This window comes from Danaus plexippus, chromosome 10, assembly GCF_018135715.1.
Source record: "Danaus plexippus chromosome 10, MEX_DaPlex, whole genome shotgun sequence".
NCBI classification, from domain to species: Eukaryota; Metazoa; Arthropoda; class Insecta; order Lepidoptera; family Nymphalidae; genus Danaus; species Danaus plexippus.
In genome coordinates this window covers 7,135,825-7,158,386 of record NC_083543.1, presented here as the reverse complement: position 1 = coordinate 7,158,386, position 22,562 = coordinate 7,135,825, and the positions used below count along the sequence as shown (strand labels likewise).

Genomic DNA, 22,562 nt, shown 5'->3' with positions numbered 1-22,562 from the left:
ACAAGGATACTCTACAGAACCAATTTCAAGAGCCTCATCGATGCTACAGCAAAGCCCTGAAACACCTGCATCAAATACGTCCCATCAAAATGACTGTGGGTCACCAGCTATGAGTGAACAATTTCTATCAGAATTTGGTGATTTAATAAATTAAATCATTTGATATGTAATGACTACTTTATCTGATTTAATTAAAGCAGTACATACCTTTACATATTCTTTTAATGCTCCAATAAGGGCTTCGCTGACCTCTTGTACTATAAATCCTATTCATTGCTTTGATATCTTGAATAGATATAGCATACTAATATAAAAATCTCCTGTTGCATAAAAACGAAATGTTAGTGCTAATCGTTCCGTGACACTGATTGCTTTTCTATAATTTGTATCCTCTTTATGTACACTTGCTCCAATTAAATAAAACTCATATTTTTCGAAATCTGAAAAATATTAGTTTTATTTAAATTAATACTCGCGAAAGTCTAAGATCTCATTACACTTGGTCCAATTAAATTCAAGATTTCTTCAAAATAGATCGGTGACATGCGTTCAAAGTTTTTATACGGTCCAGTAATCATTTGGTTTTTTTAAATTGCTATCAATGACGAACCACCACATACGCCGCTGTTTTTAAATAAATTTGATGTCCAGTAACGTTTTTTCTTCTTAATTTGGATAAAACAATAATTATAAAAGATAGCAACGCGTCCTCGCTGTCGGCCATGTTGAACTAGCTAACTGCGAAAGAACTAACGGCGAAAGCGGAGCACAGAGTTCTGACGAGCATGTTACGCCGATTTTAAAACATAGCGTAACATGCTCGATGCGAATGTTACATTACACCTCGTAATGTTGGTCAGTACCCACCTTACTGCTAAGATATAGATATATTCTAACATACGCAAACCAATTAGTTATTGACCCGATGTGATAAATCGGTTAAATTAAAAGGTTGAAATTTTAAACTGATATTAATAAGTGCGAACCATTTTGGGTAGACCTACCGATATCCCAATTACCCTAAATGTGAATTGTATTACAACTGTATTTACCTTCTTTATTCGAAAGAAAAATTTACTATAAATGGAGAAAAGGAACTTTTCTTAATTTCTAAAATTACTTGAACCCTTAAAATTTGTAGAAAAATTTAATTAAATTGAATAAAAATATTTAAATGATATTTTTTTACTTTTCAACACTTGTACAATAATTTGTTTTTGTGTTCTTCATGAAAGCCACTCTGCAACGATGCTTCTAGCTCTCTGTTGTGCGGCTGTCATTTTTATAGTATCTGTACTTCTCCAACTTGACATATCGAAACAGTGAGATGCTCTGAAAAAATATAACATTTTTCAAAATCTTTTTAAAATGTGAAGTCGTTGCACTATAATCCACTGAAAGTTTTAGGAACCAAGCTTGTGTTCGACATTCAGTTTCAGATTTTTCTTCAATGTTCACCGTTTATACTTCCAGTAATGTCCTACGAAATGGCTTAAGCCATTATTTTTAGGTTTCACTTTTCAAATACCGGTTAGTACTTAAATGTTGCCATTACAACATTACAATGTGTCATTACTATAATTAATTATAATCAGCCATAAAAACAATTCTAAGGATTATAACAGTATGGAACGGATGGCGTCACTTGTAACACTTGACTATCAACCGAAGCCTGATAACCGACAAAACTTCTCTTCAAAGGACTGGATGTCGTTTCTTTCGTTTCTTCAAAAGGCTATCCCTTAACATACAACCATGTCTTGTCTCGGTCGATTCAATATATAAAAATCATGCAAAAGAGGGTTAAAACCATCCATTTTGAAATTTTAATTATTATATATACATATGTAGTTATATTATAAATATCAGTATGAACGAGAAATAATCCGCGGCTCAAACCGAAGTAGATATTTATGGGAAGATCTTGGTTTAATTAATTATGGAAATTGAAATCTATGACTAAACCTATTAAATTAACTTTGACCAGTACTATTTTAGATAATGTTATATTATTATTATTTAGACAATGTTTTAGACACGTTAAAAATATAAATGTCTAACATATTACCCATGTTTGTATATAATTCTGTAATACGACGTCATAATTTTTTTTTAGACTTATTTGAATATGTAGCAGCTACTTCTAATTTTAAATAATGTTATCTAATACAACCTTTTGCTTATAAGGGCTGACGGTGAAAATGCCACTCAATGTACCGCTAAAGTATACCTACATCTCTTGTAACCTAAATTACCTGGGTACAAGTATGGTTGGCGATGTTTCCTTAAGGTCCCGGTCGTAAACTCCGAGCACGTGCCACGGATCTATATCACCGTGGATATTGATCGTGTTATTGACATTTGGATACAATCCACCGAACATAAGATTCACCCGATCAATCGCGTTCATCACAAACGACTCGGTAAATCTGGAAAAGATATCGTAATTCAAATGTGATTCTTTATATTACACTAAACTGGTGTTGTGTCATGCAGAAAATATTTCTAAATAAATCTACTCGGCGTGAAGTTAATTAACTCCTAAAATTGGTTTGTCTACGAAAATACTTAAATATTTTATTGACCTTAGTTCTCACCAAATATACTTTATAATGTTGTCTATTAGAAATACGTGGTGGCTGATCCAACAGACACATGCAATTTGTGTTTAGCAACACAGAAAAAATAATAAGATATACTTACTTTTCATTGAATACTCTTTTGCACAAGTCAACATAGAAGGGCACATCGAGCCAAGTTAGTTGGTCGAAGGCGGTACCAGATTTTGGTGCTGTGTGATAGTAGCCATATTCCGTGCATGTCTGATAGTACCACGCTCTGCCTGTTGATCATTGAGTGAAAGTATTGGACATAACATATTTATTACATTCCTAAGACAAAAGCAATGAGAAATATATCAACACTACGGATCTGCAGAAACAAAATTATATAATAAAATTTTGTTTCTGCAACAAGGTTTTTTTTATTTGCGTTATCATTTCTACTATAAGAACTACTTAGTTTTCTCTAACTAAATAGTTAGAGAAAAAAAAATCCAAATAGGTAAAGTAATCACTTTATCCTCAGGCGTAGCCAATTAATTTTATACACTAATAATTCTTTGTCTTTATGATATTCGTTACATTTAGAATTTCTGGATATACAAATAAATACGTTATGAAAAAATATTCACAAGAGCGAGAATTTAATCCCAATTTCCGGGGTTTTAAATATACGTCTCTTTTTATATCTTCAGCTTCTTTTGTCTTCACGTTTGCGAAAATATATTCTTAAAATTGTGTAACTTTTGTTTGTAATCATCGACAGATTTAGCCTTTAAAATGTGGTTAATGCATATTCCATAACATCTTTAATTTCAACATGATTGCACTTCGTGTTATACATTCTTAAAGTATCAATTTTGTTATCAATTACTTTAAATATATATTTTGTCATTTTTTATATGAAGTTCTTGATCTATTTAATTTACCATTCGAAGGGACAGTCTTATTATAGGAGGCTACGTAATTATCGTAGGTTACATTCAGACAATTTGAAATTGACCGGGTGTCTGCAATATAGCCCCCAATTTGCTCCATTGGCGTGGAACCTAAAATTTTTATAAAGAAATTCATTATGTTCCAGCCTTATTATAGCAAAATATTTTGTTCTTTCATGAATTAAGCAATGTTTTCGTCATACTTGTTGATAAGTTTTTTTACCGTAGACGTTATTAGTGAAGTTCTGACATATAGCTGTCAGTGAACCAGGTCTCGCAGTCTGTACAGAAGTAGAAAACGTCCAAGTAATGTAGCCGGAGAAATAACCCATCGATAGACGGGAGCTATAGTCTAGGGGAACGCATAGTCTGTAATTAGAGTATTAAAAATTTATAAATCATTCAATTTCTTTTCAATAAGACTAAAGTATCTCTCCATCAAGAAGCTATGTATAAGTAAAAATGAGCTCTAATATTATTACCTGTAAATTCTCTGTATAGATCTTCTTCCGTCTTCGGTTTCCATTGCAGCTATAGTATCAGCGATGCCTTGTTTAATAGTATCTACGCATTCTTGTCCTCCCTCTGATAGGAATGCGTTGTGTACTACCTCCAAATATCCTGAGAGTTTAATCGATAATTAATTTTTAGACACTTTAAATAAGTTCATGTTAGGAACTGAAAATTATCTAAATAGTTAAATAGGCAAAAAATAATTTACAATTTATTTTTATAAAAATTACTGAATACTGAACACTTGAGAAGCTAAAAGAAAGAGCGAATCTTAAGAAAACTTAGATAAATTAACATATGTATAAGTCGCAAATATGATTACTACAAATTTTAATCATAAACTTAGCCACTGTCGGTATCCAAACAATTAATTAAAAAAAAATCCCATATAATTTTTTCACCTATTGTTACATTACTACAACTAAAGTGTTTTTATGAAATTTAGTATTATTACCAGGAAAATCAACTTGTGCTTTTATAGGTCCGCTTGAAGCAACAACACCCACTACCAAATGCGGGTATCTTTGTTTTAACCATAACACCATATTGCCTGCGTATGAACCTCCGTATAACACAACCTTGCTGTTCACAAAACTCGGTATTTTTTTAATTTCCGATATGAAATATGCAAGGTCAGCGAGCGCCTGATCGACATTTAGGAAACGTAGGTTTTCGGTAGTAAAAGTTCTGAAACCGTATTTTATAAGTTTTTAGAACTAACATACAGAATTCGGCCATATATATATACTTATATGTAAAAAATAGAAGACTTTAAATTTAAAATAGATTAAAAATCCATACGTGTAGGGTAAACTTTCCCCGTAATATCTATGTTCTGTATAGAAAAGATATCCTCTATTTTCCTGAGCCATTAAGTACATATTCCCTGCTAGCAACCATCCGGGTTGAATGTTCCACTCGCCGCCAACCATAATAAAAATAGGATAATCATTACCACCAAAAAATTCCTCATTGTACATATATCGCTGGAATGGAAACTCAAATTATATTGTTCAATATACATACATAATATGACCTAAGTTTCGGCACGTCTGTTAATTACTATTATAGTAATTTTAGTATTAGGTACTTGTTTTTGATTTTTTATTGCTTCAATTGAAATTTGAATCACTAATGAATAACAAGTTGTCAATAATATTACATACGTATAAGGTATATCCTACTCTAGATCTTAGTCTAAGCGTTTACGTTTAAGTGTCTGAAGCTGTTAGTAGTGAGAGTGGAAATTTAAACATTATGTCAAAATACTTTAATCTTGGAAAGTTATTATTATTTTTGCGGATCTTTTACTCTTCACTCACTGCAACACAGCTTTAAAAAGGAAATATTACCTAGTTTTAGTAACGTGATAGCCTATAGTTCTATACTTGCTACACATTATACCCTATATGAAAATATTCTTAAAAATCATACTAGTAATCCCTGAGATAAGAACGTTTTACTAAAAATACAAATATGCTCTTCAACTAAATAGTACTTTTTTAGCTATACGAAATATTGAGTAACGGGATAAAACAGAAGAGAACTATAAAATAAAAGTTTATACCAACCATTTGATATGTTTCACGATTTTGAGGATCAAAGTGGTCAATGGGCATATCGATCCACGCGGTTTTCACTCTCCTTTCAAACCCGTTGTACTCTACAGGTGGTTTAAGGTCCACTCTTAGTGGAGGTTCCAAAATGTCCGACTCCCCCCATGCCAATTTCGATACGGTCAACAATATACACAGCAATTTCTAGAACAAAAATACCAAGTTAGAAATTATATCTTTTAAGTTTCTTATCTTGGGGATACTTAATTTATACCGGGTAATAATACTAAATTTAATGTAATTTTTAGATATTAACCCATGAAATTACCGGAACGTGAAAATAAATTATGAACTATATAAATTATAACTAAAGTAAGTTTTGCTCCCCAATAACGCAACAACTATCCCTACTTTTGGCATCTCACGTTTATTTGTTCTTTTTCACTCAAAATCCTTCTTGAGTGAGGGATGAATCATGATATACATATGTTGTTTCCTAAGCTTGGTCTACACTCTTTGAATTGGTAACTTATTTACCAACATCTTTCGTCATTATATTTATAATCACAACAGGACCACTTTTGCTTGAGCGTGCTAATTCTTATTCAACATCGGTAAATTTATTTCACCTGTGAAAAACTTTGATTTTAGTTTTATGTTCCAAAAAGACACCGAGCTTTACGGCCTCCACTCCATTGAGTATACTTAGGCTTTTAAGCAAGTCGTTCAGATACTACAGATATTCGGCCACTATAAAGTAGTCGTATATGTGAGGTGTCTTGGCAATGGAAATTTGAGGCCTGCTCGTTCTTTCAGGGCAACTCTTGTACTTGGACGAACTTTCTTGATAAAGACATCTAAAGGTATCTTAGATCTAGCAATAGTCAATTAAGTCTCTTCAGGAGCCTGGAATGGATGAATTTCTTGTTGGTGAACAGGACTTCTTCGTAATCCATATGTTCATGGTATTTCATTACATTTCCTAAATTGTATATATGTGGTCTTGGATATTGGAGCCTTTTACAGAGGATACACAATTTGTGACACATACTTCTATTGATGACCTCCAATAAGTTCAGCTTCAGATAACGTAACCTGAGGGAATCGCAGAGTTTTTATCGTAATCCGTGCAGCATAGTTACCAATTACCATTACCAGAACAGTTGTTCGAAATACAGTGACTGTCTTAAAACTCATTAAATATTCTCTGACTTTATAGATTTGGTCACCATATCCGTTTGTTTACACCAGTTATATATAGAATGAATACATGAGTTTGACACAACAGGACCTTTTTTTTAAAGATCTTGGCGTAGGCATATGGGATTTCCACCTACTATGGGGTTTTCCAATAGGGACGCTTGAACTTTGACAGCTGATTGCGGCCATGTTGTTTGAGTGACAGCTGTCAAATGCAGTGTGTTATATTCATTCCGTCCTCCCAAACCACCATGGCAGGTTACAGTGTCGAGCAGCACGTGCAAATCATAAAATTGTTTTATGAAAATGGGTCTTCAGTTCGAGCAACGTTCCGCGCACTTCGCCCGTTTTACGGTCGCGATGATCGTCCTGCCGAGTCGACTATCCGTCGATTGGTGGACAAATTCGAGTCAACCGGGTCAGTTAACAATCAGCCGGTTCCCGTGCGTCAACGTAACGCGAGATCTGCCGAGAATATCGCCGCTGTGCGCGACAGTGTCCTCGAAAACCCGCGGCAGTCAATTCCGCGTCGCGCACAGGAACTCGGCCTTTCGCAGACGACAACTTGGCGAATTTTGCGTTGTGACTTGAGCCTGCACCCGTACAAGATCCAGCTGACCCAAGAGCTCAAGGTTAATGACCATAGATAGCGCCGTGTGTTCGCTGACTGGGCATTAGAGCAGTTGGAAGTTGACGCCGATTTTGGCAAAAAATCATCTTCAGCGACGAGGCGCATTTTTGGATGAATGGCTATGTCAACAAGCAAAATTGCCGTATTTGGGACGAGACCAATCCACACGAGGTTCACCAAGTGGCAATGCACCCGCAGAAAGTGACTGTTTGGTGCGGATTTTGGGCCGGAGGCGTGATTGGTCCGTATTTTTTCGAAAACGATAATGGTGTGGCCGTCACCGTCAATGGTGAGCGATACCGGTCGATGATAACCAACTTCTTTTGGCCTGAAATCGAGAATATGGATCTGGACAACATGTGGTTTCAACAGGACGGCGCTACGTGCCACACAGCACACGCTACGATGGAAGTTCTGCACGAGCAATTTCTGGACATGGTCATCTCGCGCGGAGGCGACGTGAACTGGCCACCGAGATCGTGCGATTTGACCCCGCTGGACTTTTTCTTGTGGGGTTTTCTTAAGTCGCAGGTCTATGCCAACAAGCCGCACACCACCGATGCCCTCAAAGTCAACATACGCCACGCCATCGATCAAATACAGCCCGATTTGTGCGCCAGAGTCATCGAAAATTGGACCTTTCGTGTGCGCGCCACCAACCGAAGCCGTGGCGGTCATTTGAATGATGTCATATTCCATACATAATGGGGTCGATAGACCTTCCAAATAAATCCAAAATAATAATTCCAAAAAAAATTTCGCAAATATCTTTCCTACATGTATTTTTTTTTGCATTTCAAAGATCAAGCGCCCTTAATGGAAAACCCTATAAAACCTCTTGAAGTTCTCGGCGCAGTCCGTAAGCTAGTGTAACGGGGACGGCCGTTCATTAATCACGAGCCTCTAAGGACTCCGCCTTCGGTAGGAGAGGTGGACTCTGCCCACACCTCCCTTCCGTCTCTAAGAGCTGCGTGTCAGAACGCAAAACATGCATCACATGTCCTGGATCACCGGGCGTCGGAATTCCCCCTCCGACACCCGCAGGCTCCTCTCACTGGGGAGGAAAAATGTGGAACGCTTACGATTTTACGTGTCATCCTTGCGTAGGGGCCATGCTAATATTCTCTGTATCGTTCCAATTTTAGTATATGTACTGCCGAAGCGAGCACTGACACTACAGGACCTAAATTAACCGAGAGCTTACATCGTATATAATACTTATCTAACATTTTAATTATTAATTTATAAACACAACAAACCATTATGATTCTAAGGAAATGTTACGTTCCCTGAATCCCTCACCAAAACTTAATTATTTTAAAAGTTGATTTTAAGTCGATTTATCAAATAGTTTAAGATAAATAAAAATAATCTGTAAATGTGTTATAACAAACAGATAAAGAGTAATCAAAATATACTATAACAATATCAAATATTGTTTCGATGTTTGTGTGATGAAAAGGATTAAAGACATACATACATATATTAAAAAGGTTATATTCTTTTATGAGACGATTAACACTTTTAAAATCTTTTAGGTTTTAACGATTTTATTGTTAATTCCTAGTAGGATCGTCATTTAATTTTGATGTTTCAAATTGCAAATAAATGTTTAAATTTTTTTAGCCCACAAAAAGTCTTAGAAAAAAGTATATCTTACATTTTTAATACGCTCAAACGTGAATACAATCTTATCTATCTATATAATGTATTTATATCAATAGATAAGTTGTCCTCGTATTATTATCCACATATTTTAATAAGCAAACATCTATGCCTCTAGATGCCTGTAGTACGCCTACTTGTCTATAGTTTATTATGTTGCTACAACCCATATTTCCCATGCTTACGTCGCTTGCATTGTTTGCAGTCTGCATCGTTCCACTACGTGTCAGATTTTCATTCATTAAACAGGTATATAACGTTAATGTGGGTTATAACTTATACAATGATAAACGCTTCGTATGAGTGTGACTATTTAAACTGGGATAAGAATTCTGAATGCTTACTATAACTTATAAATTTATTTATATAATATATATCGGATTTTATTACAAATTCATTATTTTAAAGGCAGGACGCCAGCCTCGCTGACGTCTCTAATGTCACTTGTTTCAGTAAGTTCCAGATATTTTAAAATGAAACTTCAATTCTTCTAAATGTTCTTGTATTTCTCGAAGGTTCTTTATGCTCCGCACTCGCTGAACTCTGCAGTCCCCTGTCGTGCGTCCAGACGTCATATTTAAACCAGAATTCAAACATAGTTCTATTCTCTTTGATTTCGTTTTACTTTTAACAATAGCAACGACGACCAATAAGGTGTTATAATAATTGGTGCCAGTTATTTTCATGTTGCATCCGTCGTTGAAGCTGCTTGCGCCGATATATATAATGTCTAAGTACTAAACGCACTTTCGGTCCTGTTAATGCTTTTGTACATCTCTTACGAATGATTAGTTTTGGAATGATTTTAAAAATTGAATATCATCAGTCATCACTTTATTTTTAACATGTAAGTAAGGTGTAACAATTCTGAATGAAAATGCTGCAAGTAAAAAACTATTACTGTATTTAAATTACGACAGATCGATAAAAAGTTAATTAAAAGCAAAAATGCAATATAGTCTATCTGACTGAACATAACAAGGGCAGCTGAGGCTTTTGTCTAATGTAAGTCAGTGCAATTTTCAATCATAATCTTCTGCTTGAGAATGAACCCAGTTGAACCTTTTTTTTTTAGTCATCTAAGCCAAAATATAGTTTCTATGATTAGGTTTTATCTGAAAATAAGTATAACGTACGAAGAGAATAAGTATAAGTCAGCTGGAATAAGAAGTAGTTCGAAGTAAATGTTATCAGGATAAGGTTTTATATGTGTTTGACTTCTTAATGAAAAACAAAAGAAATAATCCTTTACACATAATTTATTAAGCGCATAGTATCGTTAATGGTATATATAATACAGTTATGTAATAAGCAATATAAAACAATAGGTATTTATTTAAAAGATACATTGAAATCTCTAAGATATAATATGTTTTCTTGGATATATTTCATATACATACATGGTCTATAATTCTTCTTCATTAACACCTATTGCCGTAGGGCTTGCTGCAATTATTTGGACACTTCAAAGCGTTACTGGCACTACCAGACTTGTACGGTCTCTGGCCCAAATAGTTCCCACTGAAAAGATGTTTTAAAATATAATAAAATCTAATTAATATCTTAAGAAGATTAGTAAATTCTTATATTTTATTGTGTACTAATATTATGTTTAGAAAAGTAGTAACTTTGTAGTAGTTGTAGTAACAACACAGTGAAACTTTTATCAAGACCGATGAATGATTTATGAGAAAATTGTTACTTAAACAGCGTTTACATCAATAGCATCCTATATCATTTCGGCTCTTCAGTGAACGTAAAAAGGATTATTGAACAAACGTAAGGCAAAGACCTAATTAAAAAAAAAAACATGTAAACGAACCTTGGTCCATAGTTGCAGACGACATAGTATACTTTCCCCCTATTTTCTGTTCTCTGAGAGACTCCGCATCCAATGTACACAGAATTAGACCACACCATCTAAAATGAATATATTTTTGAAGTGTAACTACTTTAAAGGTTAAACACTTTTAGGGTGGAAAACATGGAACAAAACGTTATGGTCACTGACATTAATCTATATGTAATATGTTATTAAATAGCCTTGAAACCAATAGGTGTTTTGTGCGAAGTATTACGAGTGGTAAATTGTTAAACCTCTTTATTTAATTTGATTATGCAACTCGGGGTAAGCAAACTGTTTTCTAAATCATAATTTTAAAGCAGTTATTTAAGTGAATTCTAAAATATATCTGCAGTATAATGTTGATTAATATTAATATTAATTATAATATTAGTATTAATCGAGATTGTTAACATAAGTCTGATATACATTATACATAAGTATGCAGTACTAGTAGGTATAATATTATAATTCTTTTGTAAAGCCTATCTATATATCGTGACTGTGGAGAATGCAGTGTATTGTTTCCGAAATTCGAAATGCGTTTTTTAAATGTTTTGTGCAATTTCCGCAAAATTCTAAAAACGCTAACGAACCTGCCGTCGACTTACGCATGCTATTACTAGCTACGGAATTACGAGTGACGGAGAATTATTAAGTACATTTTTGCTGACAATTTAAATTTTTCTTTGTAAAAAATATCTTAAACATAAATCATTAAATATCCATTATATTTCTTCCCGTTGCCGGTTATCTGTTGAAATCTGTTTAAGAATATTCTATTTGAATGTTAAATTATAACCATATATACGAGTATATCGGTACCTACTTTATTTCAGAACAGAATACCAAGACAATCATTTATATATATATAATTTATGATAATTAAAGTTGCATTTGTAAAATAATGTTGCGGTACCATAGCGTGCTTTATTTTTTTTTTGTACAACAGTAAAACCTCCATGGCTTTGACTATACCTAGTAAATATTAATCGCTTAGGATCTCTTTCATCACACTATGGAAATACTAGCGTTTCAAAATAATGCAATGACTGATCGTTTTGGTAAGTAACCTATCAATGTTTTACTTAGAGATAGTGATTTCAATAAACGCATTTTCGTATCATTTGATTCAGTTTAATTTAATACTGACTATTTTAATATGGATAACTTTAAATTACGCATCATTTAAACCAGAAAATGACATTTAAGAAAAAGAACAAAGATATTTTTACCTGTGTGTAATGTCCTACCGCCGGTCGCGAGGAATCGAAGTCATCCTTTGAAAGTGGCCCGTATTCATAATCCTTGTGTTCCTCAAACCAAGCCTCGAGGGCGTCATCCATCTTGATTTGATAATTCGGATCCGTTGAGCTCACTTTGTAAATATTTTCGCCTGTTGTGAAACGGCCGGAGGCTGGAAATAATCATATTCTTAATATCACAATCGATCCGGGAAACTGATTAATAAATTCAAACTATTTGTCAAAATTTAAATTGAATTTACCGCCATTTTTGTTTTTCTATAACACAACTAAAAACAAAAACTATCATTTGTTCTGTTGGAATTGTGATTTTAATCACATAAATATGTTTTAGGATTATTATTTTTTATTGTTTCTTAATATACCTAAAGACAAATTAATGATAAATTTAGTTTACGTGACGGCACCTAGTAAAAAAAATATGCATGGAAATAAAATGTCAAGGACGCATACTGTAAACCATAAATGGGTCGTAATAACACTTATATTTTCTTTTTAAGCAATATCAGAAAATGGGAAGACAAACATTATTCAAAACTATGTAAGTATATTATTTCAAAGAATAATTTTTAGTTACTTAAGATGAACTTTCTATGGGAAGTAGAAGTATTCGTCTGGTGCGAGCCATTCTTCATATTCCGAAGCTTATATGAGAATTAAATCATTTTCACCACCTACCTACAGTTGTGTCAGGATTATGAGAGAACTTGTACTTTCCCGCCCACTTCCTAGCCTTGGCTGCGAGCTCATGATCCCAAATCTGAAAAGCGACATATCAAACATAAAGAAATATTTAATTTATATTAAATAACCTTTATAGTAAGCTGAAGATTTTAAGTTTTTTTCTATAGGTAGATACTTAGGTAGAAGTAGTGCAAAATCGATCTTAATCTCTTTGATTACATGCAAACAAACATAGGACTAAGTTAATAAAAGCGTGTTAAAAAAAGGAATTTAACTTGACACGTTAATATGAACCGCTATGCTGTATCTGCTGTAATATTAATAGCGTAATTATATCACATCTTATCTATGTAAATGATTCTTGTTCTGTGAAAAAACATTTCTTTAATTATTTTTAAATTTTAAAAATTAACTGTAGCGTATACTAAAGTTAATTATGTCAGAAGTCATCCTATTTGTTCGCTATTTCTTATAGAATATAATAAAAATTTTTTGAACAGGAATGTTGATAAAATATCATATAAGTAAATTTAATTATCTGTAGGCATACGATCATATTTTGGAATGTCACTTAATTATTTTTAAATTGTTTTATACGACAAAGCGCTCCTCACCAATTTTATTAGAAGCTGATACGGGCAGCAAATGTATAGAATTTTCTTTAAACTGGACTACAAAAAATTTTTTAATGAAATAAAAAAGTTACCACTGAGTTCATTTGAGAAGCTGCGGGTTGATCTGTCAGGTTACCCCTAGCTAGCATAAGACGACGATTGTTGTGGCCATTTACAAAGATCCGGATGTCCTTGCACGATAACTCTAAAACTAATTACGAAAAATCACCATTTGTAAAAAAATCCAAAAATTTATTTAGAACTTCATTTTTTATATCACAAACATGCAATATAAAAATCAACAAACCTTTCGGCTGAACATAGTTAAGCAAGAAAAACAGACAAAACACGTTAATGAACATTGTAAGTTATGTATATTCTGAAGGAACTAAAAGGTCGTACTGACTGTTAACGCGCGATCAGAAATACTTTAAATACACTACAATTTATACTCATCAGTTATATAAATTTAAGAACAACGTAAAGATTACTGAAGTATATATTCTTTACATATATCTAGCTGTATGTCGTAGGCCACTTGTTAAATTGACAATTTTATAAACTGCCTAGTTTTGATTTTGTAATGGTTCGAGTGAACTATTAAGTGGCCACTTATAATTATTTTCAATTTCATTTGGTTCTTTATTGAAAAACAAACATAATATCAAAAACAAATTTGTAAAAAAAAATTCTACATGACTTCACTATTTCTGATTTCTTTTACGACGTAGTGTAATTACTTACTATTGAACGTCTAAAATATAATAAAATTTTCCATCTACACTGCTCTCCAAAACTATATCTAGAATATTGTTTGAAGTACAGTTTGTATATATACTGTAATATTATACCTTAAATGCAAACAGTCTTAGAATTCACGTTTCTCAGACTCCATTCCACTGCAAGATAAAAATGTTTAAAAAACACATCACGCAGTAATTCTTCTGTGAAGAATTAATATAATTCTTCTTATCCTATATCTGACTGAAATTAATCTAAAATATAATGACTCTTAAAAACGAAGAAAAAAAATAGCTTTCTTTATTTTTGTAAAAAAACTATGTTGTCAAGTTTTGTAACGAAAACTTTTGTCTATTAGATTGGTATTTTTCTATCATAATTTTTTTGGTAGTCTAGGTATCTTTTCGAATTTCTTCAGACTCTTTAATCGAATATTCCAGGTCCTAATATTATAATTTATAAATAAAATACCTAGCTGTTGATAAATTCGTAGTATGGTAGTTAAAAAGCTCATTTAAACTTATATATAATTACATATATTTACCTCATTACATATAAGTTACTTGGAATATTTTTATTGCTTCTGACATGGTATTTTTTTTTTGCATTATTATGCTACTTGTTCCATCGAAGTGAAACCCAACTACATAATAATAATTTTTTTTTCAGCTAGGCTTCCAATGTTTTTCATTAATAAATTTATATTTACTCCTCAATATTTATATACTACGCCTAGTAATTATCGGTCTTTAGTTCCCCAAGACAAACTGATAATGTCTATTGCTTATTAAATTACAATAGTCTACGCTAACTTAATGATATTAGATGTTTAATTAATAAAATAATAGGCTGATTAACAATAGAACTCGTTTTATTATATATAAATTTATCACTCCTATTTGTATATATTTTTTATTATCACTCTTATTCGTATATTTTTTGCGTCCATCCCAAGATTAATTTAACATATGAGAAAAAGATATCATCCAAAACAATCGAAGTCACGGGTAAGAACTATATTCTAATAAATGAAAAGATGTACAAAATTTTAAAAGGAATTTTATATTAATCTATCTGTTAGCAGTTAGTAGATGGCAGAGCTTAAATATTCGCTGCCAACTAGAAAACGGACAAACCGATGTTTATAAATTGTACTTCGTTAGATAAATCTTGATATAGCGAACAACGCTAAAAGTTACGTTGAAAATGGCGATCTTAAAACCTTTAATTTTTAAACCCTTATTTCTTAACCTCTTTTTGTGGGCCAAAATAAAGATCAAAAAAGCTAAAAAAAAAACTTTCTTAAAAATGTTTCGAGTAAAGTAAATTCTAAACTAGAACAGTTTTATTTAATGTCGCTATTAATGAATCTGCAATAACTTAAGATTTTAATATTTTTTTTGCAAACCTACCTATCTTTTTTTAAGAGATTTAGCAAGAAAATTACTTATGTGTCAGTGTGTATCAGTTTCTAAATTTATTTATAGCTTTATTTTTGATATATTTTTAAAGTTACAATTCATTAAACATGACGCCATGTATATTAATAAGAACCCTTTTTATTGCTTTTAACATGTTTAAAACTCGTTCTAGATATTATTAGTTATTAAAAATATATATGTATTTCAACAAAGACACTGTATTCTGTAACCACAACATCTGCTTTTCATGTATTATCTGGCACTTCGTACATACTTCTCAACCTTTGTTAAGTTGTGTCATTTAAGGTTAAATGTGATATATGTTGCATGTTCAGAGCAACATATAACGTTTCTGGAAAACGTTACTTACTTAGATATTTACATTGTATTATTTAGTTATATTCTTATCACTGACATGTTCAACGGAAAATGACGTCCAAAACTCATAAAGGACATCTAGAGCTACAATAATGGCCTCATGATTATGATTGACAGTTTAAGGCGAATGGACAGCGTGTTAAATTGTATTTATGTTTCAGTACAAACATGTTTTGCAATGCCTTATCTTGTTATTTACGTAGTTAGTGCATAGGCATTTAAAAGCAATCCGCTTTTCCTTAGCCTTCTTACTTAACGGCATTTCTGACATGTGTCAGTAATGTAAAGGACGTAACTATTTGGTGATTATTAAATAGCTTTTAAACTATCTATATTAATATTTATGTATCTATTTTCTTTATTAATAAATATATAGGAAAAAAAATATTGTGCGTGGAGTCCCTCTGAGCGTAAGAAGTGACACTTCATAATGTTGAAATGAAAATAGGAAGGGGTACAAATTGATTTTTATGGAATTGTTAGTGTTTCTCCAAGACAAACTTTATTAACATTACTTACAAGTCACATTTCATTGCCCGCATGCGTTCGAGCGCCACGCATTCCCTCTCACTCTGTCTCCCCCCCCCCTCTCTCCGAACGTTAAATCTTTAACGCAACTGTTGGAAGTCGTATAAGTTTCACTTCCAAAAATTCATCAGCAGTTTCGAACCTGTGACGTTCAGGACTTAGCATCCCAGTCACTTCTCTAACTGAGCTATGATGTTCACGACATAATCCGTTATGTTAAATTAGTTTTTATTTACTTAAGTAAGGGATAAATGAATAAAACATGTTATTTCCATCATTTATTGCATTGATTTTACAATTGATTATCTTAGACAGTAACCGTCTCATATATTAGAATAGCTATTTATTTGAACATACATTTGTATATCATTTATCACACATTCCGTCGGTTGAGTTACAAACGTTTAGTAAACTAAAGTTATTCGTTTCAGGCTCCACAGAAAACACAAATATTTTTCTTTCATTGAAAATGATTTAACTGAAAATACAAAAAAATAAAATAAAAATAAAGATTTTTTTTCCGACAGTCACGTTGTGAATAATTAAAATCGGAAACGTTTGAAAAAAGAACATTTAAATTTGTGGAGCTATTTATAAGAGTTACAGAAATTTGTAACATACTTCTCATAATTCCACCACTCTTCAAACAGCCAGGATTTTGATTTTCATTATATTTCATTGATTTCAATTATTTTTAAAACTATTTAAATATCAAAAGAATAGATCCAATAACAAATAATGTCCTGTAATCACATTTCAACTTAAATACTAAACAAAAAAAATTACTACTTACACAATAAGATCATTTGTTTTGTTTCAATCTTGTTAGCCTTGATCGTTACATATTCATTCTAGAAACTTCTATATAAAAATTACCATTAACTTAGAAATGTAAGTGTTATGTTGTCTCTATCTATATTTTCTAACCTTTTTAATGTCGACATCTAGATGTACTAAACAAATACATCTATAACACCTACCAGGGCTCTTACACTCCACACAATGATATGAAAATTGTATATCTAATTTTGGTACTGTCGCATAGATGTTACAAGTCATGAAATAAAATTAAAAAAAAAAAACTAAACTTGAGGTACACATTTTTAGATTTTCTGAACGAAATTTTTTAATTGAATAAAAAAGCAAAAATACAAAAATAAAACATCTGATTTCGATCACATTACTCGTCAGTTATCTTAGTGTGGGTTTTGCATCATCGATCTAAAAGAAAAGTATTTATATTATCATTCACGTATAACTTTAAGTTTCAAGTCACATAACACACACTAAGATAACTTGCTTTCAATAAGTTAGATTATAAAATAATAGTATACAGATAGAAAAAGAAAATGGAACCTACTTATGCTTAGATTTAAATATGTCTACAAATGAAACCATTTGTAGAATAGAAAAATAAAAGGAAAATTATTATTTCCATTGAACTATGCAGATATATTGTTCTAATTGGTGCTAGGGCTGTCAGTGCCGCTGCCACTGTTCTCGTTGGCGAGGACAGCTTTAGCGTTCTTATTATTCTTTCTAGCGGATTTGCTCAACGTGGCCACTTCCTTGAGAAGATTCTGTATTTTAGTATTCATTAAATTGAATTTCGTTTCGTTCAAACGATCCTTGTTCTTCATCTCGTTGCGAAGATCCGTTGTGTCATTGTGATGCTGGGCCTTCAATTCAGTTATCTGTAATCGTGATTATCATTAAACTTAAATACTTTATTCGTTATTATTATTTATGCCCGAGATTTCGTCTGATGCAATTTCGGACTAGGGTTCAAAAATATGTTAATAATATATGCTTATAAAAAATAGATATAGTAATTGGTAACTGGCAGCGCCATCTATAGTCTGACAAGAACTTCATTCAACAATTTTAATTTTATTCTGTTATCATTAGGAAACTATAAAGAATAAATTTTAAGCCCTATGGTATTGTGAACTGCATCACAGTAAAATTTCATCAAAATCCGTTAAGTAATTTTTTAAGGTACATCTCCTAGTAAATTAAATATGATTTTCTAGTATTAAAGAGACTAAATTAAATATATAATAACCAGTTTGTCCTTGTGGAGTAACTCATTGTCTTTCATCTGGACTTTCTTCTGCAAGCTGGCGATGGTTTCCTTGAGCTGCGTCATGGCTACCACATGGTCCGAAGAATTCGGATCTAACTCACCTGTTGTGTTAAAAAAGTTTATTCTTTTTATAACACAAGGACCATTTGCATATTTTATTTATAAACCACATTATTTTTGTAAAATAAGAAAAAAAAATCAAGGTATTGTTTATGGAATATAAAATAATATATGCAAACATAACAAAATCATAGGGAATTAAATAAACAACTTAAATTGTTATATGTTGATGCAAACAAAATGTTCCATTAAATATGTGTAAAAATAAAAGTGATATTGTCTATGGTTAATAAAATATTATATTTTTTGGGTTGGTAGTAGTCATGCAGGGCTGCCAAAATTATAATTAAACCAGTAACCTTGTAATGGGTGTAATTTAGATTTTTTCTCCATTGGCTCATCGTTGATCCCCTTCAACATGTCCGACTTGCGTTTGTCCTTGTGACTGCTTTTCGACCTGTTTGTGTGATTTCTTTACACTCTTGATATATGCAAGCAATGATCCAACAGGAAATTATAATTGAATTAAGTCTATATAGAATGTAAAAATATTTTTTTATACAAGAACAAAATTAACTTATAGTTATACTTAATGCATAACTAACTCAAGATATCAATTAATTTTCAGAACAAGAACTGCAGTACTTCAAATATAATCGCTCATAGTATGAAATTTTTAACCTTTTTTTTATTAATATAGCTTAAATTAAATTAAAGTAATTAAATATACTAAAATATCTTTATATGACTTTTATACATGTTAGAGTATAGACAGTAGCAATTGTAAATTTCAATAAACTAATGTCAACGGACTTGTGCGAGCGATGCTTGTGTTTGTCAACAGCTAGATGCTGTTTAGTCCTGGCCAGGGCTCTCTTGAGGGACTGCGTACAAAGCCAGCATAGTAGTTTTCCGTCCACCTGCAATTTATTGAAATATATACTGATTTTAATGTGTCAATACAGATATTATTCTAATGTAAAACAGTCACTTACTAATGCATTACAGGAAATATATATCTATGCAAAAATTTTTGCATTACTCATCTGAATTGTAGTGTAGATACTGTGTCGCAGACGAGAGACATTCATTGATTGATAATTGAATTATATATTAAGTGAGGAAACACATTGTCTATTAACTTGGGAATTGAGAGAGAGTTATCATTGACATCTTTTCTATTCTAGGATTAGAATCACTGGGACTTATGGGGATTGATGTAAAAAGTATGACTTGTTTATGGACATCAATAAAACATTGGTGACGTAACATCAAGCGAGTATAGTGTAACTGTTGTATCATATAAACTATATTCAATTTGGAACATATATTGTGTTAAGCAACAAGACTGAATGACAGAAGCTAATATAACACAGTGATCTACCCACATTATACTTGATATTATTTAACAATACCAACCAAATATAACTGACACACAACAATATAAAGGACAGAATGTCCTCACTGTACTAAAGACATTCCATTAGCAAAATTATCTCAACTCAAACATAAACAGTACAGAGCCAGTGAGATTAGATAATATAAGAAGATTTAGAAGAAAAAATTTCTGGCAATGCTGGAAAATTATAGGAAGATCCTCAAACCAATAAAATAATAATTAGATCTAAGACTTTCCTGAACATTCATTTAAATAGAACTAATACTTTTCGGATTATATTACGCGTATTTTATTATTTTAAAAAACTACATGTCGAGGTTACGAGATGTCATCTCGTCTGCCCGTGATCACGGTTGCTGCAAAGTAACCCAAACGTCGGGAGTATGTAGTTTTTTAAAATAATAAAATACGCGTAGTATAATCCGAAAAATATTAGTTTAAAAAATGTTACATGCGACTTATGTTTTATCTACAACACTCTGGTTGCTTGATAAAAAATTCACGATGACTGAAATTAAGTTAGATTGAAAAACTACTGCATCCTTTAATAAATATCTTTTTTCTCACTAAATATGGGTTATCCTATAAGGAACTTGTGATCAATAATATCAACAATACATATGTATATCCAGTATAAAGTATCGTCACAAGCAACAATACTTAAATCTGTGTAGAAACAGAATTAAACACAGCAAGATAAGTCACAAAGAATTTAACCTTATAAAAATAAAATATACAATGATTGGTATAGATGTAACAACGGCAAGGTGTTTATTTTCTAGAGCAATGTCAGTCAACTCGCTTTTCCTTAAAGTATTATTGTGGTCAAGTTACTTCTTAATGGAATTTTACATAAATTAATTTTAAACATAGATACAGAAATGAAGTCGGTCACTATCTCACTGCTAATGGGAAGATTCATTTATTAAACTACCATTAACTAATTAACTTATACATACATTACATTGTATATTTATACACTTCTTATGTTCATAGATGAAAAGGTAAGTTTAATAGCTCTCTTAGCTACCAGAGATAAATATTAATTTATCATTCTTCTTAACTAATTATTATAAAAACCTTTTTGTTATCGTCATGTCGGTCGAATGCACAGCGTTGTTTGCACTGCTCACAAGTCACTGCTGGTCCATACTTACGCTCTGAATTCGCACATCTTTGACATTTGTTACCTGCAAAGATACAATAACATAGAATAACGATTGAACATCTTGAATAACTGGACATCTGCGTTATATCAAAATAAATTAACATATTCAAAGTAAAATATTATATAAAGCACTAAATATAAAAGTTAATAATTACCAATGAAAGCAGCTATTATGTTGCAATATTCACATGCCGTTGGTTTGCCATAAGCTTTCACATTAGCCTCGCATTTTTTACAAATTGAAGAAGTATTAGATTTACTGAAAACAGATAACAAAGTGAGAATTGCGACTTTAACATTAACACATATGTAAATATGAAAGCTAAAATAAATACAGCCTATCATTTTTGTGAAGTGACCCCAAATAATGTGAATTAAGCTTTTAAATGTTTACATATGAGGGAAAACATAATACTGTTATGTCTAAATTATAAAGAATAACTGTTGGGTATCATTTGAAGTGCCAAATAACACTGACCTTGTTTGTTGAAACTCGGATCGGCAATACGTGCATTTTACAACGGGGAAGGAGCCACGACATTCCTGAAATATCCAAAAATTTGAAGCGTCACAATTGACGTCAGAACTACTTTACATCGCAAAAGTTTATTGCATAGTGCAAAATTATGTAAGCCAATGTTGAATGAATAAATGGCAAAAATATTAATTACCTTGCAGAGCTGTTCACCAGGAGATAACTCTTCGAAAGGATGTCTTGAAAAACAACGAGAGCAAGCAAACAGAGCATTAGTTGTTGTTGAACTCATATTGTCTAGCGAAAAAGGTATTTTATATTGTATATGACTACAAATGCACAGCTGATAACACTGTTAGGGAAGAATAACACAGATGACGCCAAAAACTTCAAACATAAATTATGACAAAGTGGATGACGAGAAGAATAACCGCCATTATAAATTGAACGACGGACTACGAAGAACGAAAGGTGTTAGGTGAATGATATGTCACGTCTCTCATTCAAATACTTCATACAATACTTTCGCGCGACTTTTTTAAATTTATCACGGAAGTCAAAGCTATTTTAATTACATATAAAGTTTTTCACATATTTATTTATTTACCTATTACTTCATAATAAATTATCAATAATAACGATATCGTGTAACTGAAGTTTCAAATGTGACTTCTCTTTTGACTTCATATTAATTAGCCAAAAATGCAGCCTTTCGAAGATTTTAACAATTTGCTCTATACCAAGTAATGATAGTATTAAATTGAGAGATAAGGGTGTAAGGTGATCAATATATTTACCAGCAAGAGCATTATATGCAATTGCTATAACCTTTAGTA

At 32.0% G+C, this 22,562-nt stretch overlaps 3 protein-coding genes and 1 non-coding gene across 13 annotated transcripts; all 4 read right to left on the bottom strand.

Annotated features, from left to right (window-relative positions):
* Positions 1 to 1,189: 1,189 nt before the first annotated feature.
* Positions 1,190 to 8,765, bottom strand: LOC116766805 (putative serine protease K12H4.7). 2 transcript variants are annotated; one of them, XM_061521581.1, is made up of 10 exons: positions 8,659 to 8,765; positions 5,584 to 5,772; positions 4,814 to 4,998; positions 4,467 to 4,699; positions 3,982 to 4,120; positions 3,723 to 3,868; positions 3,491 to 3,610; positions 2,704 to 2,842; positions 2,256 to 2,429; positions 1,190 to 1,332 (listed from the first exon to the last, which is right to left on the bottom strand). In XM_061521581.1, exons 1-10 carry the CDS (start codon positions 8,659 to 8,661, stop codon positions 1,227 to 1,229), a joined length of 1,434 nt encoding a protein of 477 aa, XP_061377565.1. In that variant the 5' UTR covers positions 8,662 to 8,765; the 3' UTR covers positions 1,190 to 1,226. The 2 variants fall into 2 exon arrangements, with proteins under 2 accessions (XP_061377565.1, XP_061377564.1); XM_061521580.1 differs by lacking the exon at positions 8,659 to 8,765 and adding an exon at positions 8,482 to 8,511.
* LOC116767154 (U6 spliceosomal RNA) lies at positions 8,463 to 8,568 on the bottom strand. The gene has a single exon (XR_004353296.2). It is a non-coding gene; the product is annotated as a U6 spliceosomal RNA (small nuclear RNA).
* A 1,540-nt stretch (positions 8,766 to 10,305) lies between the features above and the next one.
* On the bottom strand, positions 10,306 to 13,907 carry LOC116766820 (scoloptoxin SSD976-like). Its single transcript, XM_032656941.2, has 6 exons — positions 13,778 to 13,907; positions 13,563 to 13,681; positions 12,851 to 12,932; positions 12,143 to 12,324; positions 10,887 to 10,984; positions 10,306 to 10,585 (listed from the first exon to the last, which is right to left on the bottom strand). Exons 1-6 carry the CDS (start codon positions 13,830 to 13,832, stop codon positions 10,486 to 10,488), a joined length of 636 nt encoding a protein of 211 aa, XP_032512832.2. The 5' UTR covers positions 13,833 to 13,907; the 3' UTR covers positions 10,306 to 10,485.
* A 2,896-nt stretch (positions 13,908 to 16,803) lies between these two features.
* LOC116766807 (protein FAM76A) lies at positions 16,804 to 22,195 on the bottom strand. 9 transcript variants are annotated; one of them, XM_032656917.2, is made up of 8 exons: positions 21,923 to 22,195; positions 21,730 to 21,794; positions 21,407 to 21,510; positions 21,164 to 21,273; positions 19,498 to 19,604; positions 19,044 to 19,141; positions 18,604 to 18,725; positions 16,804 to 18,232 (listed from the first exon to the last, which is right to left on the bottom strand). In XM_032656917.2, the coding sequence occupies exons 1-8, from the start codon at positions 22,016 to 22,018 to the stop codon at positions 17,999 to 18,001; spliced, it is 936 nt and encodes a 311-aa protein (XP_032512808.1). In that variant the 5' UTR covers positions 22,019 to 22,195; the 3' UTR covers positions 16,804 to 17,998. The 9 variants fall into 9 exon arrangements, with proteins under 9 accessions (XP_032512808.1, XP_061377535.1, XP_061377530.1 ...); XM_061521551.1 differs by having other exon boundaries at positions 19,044 to 19,132; XM_061521546.1 differs by having other exon boundaries at positions 19,498 to 19,608; positions 21,165 to 21,273.
* Positions 22,196 to 22,562: the final 367 nt, after the last annotated feature.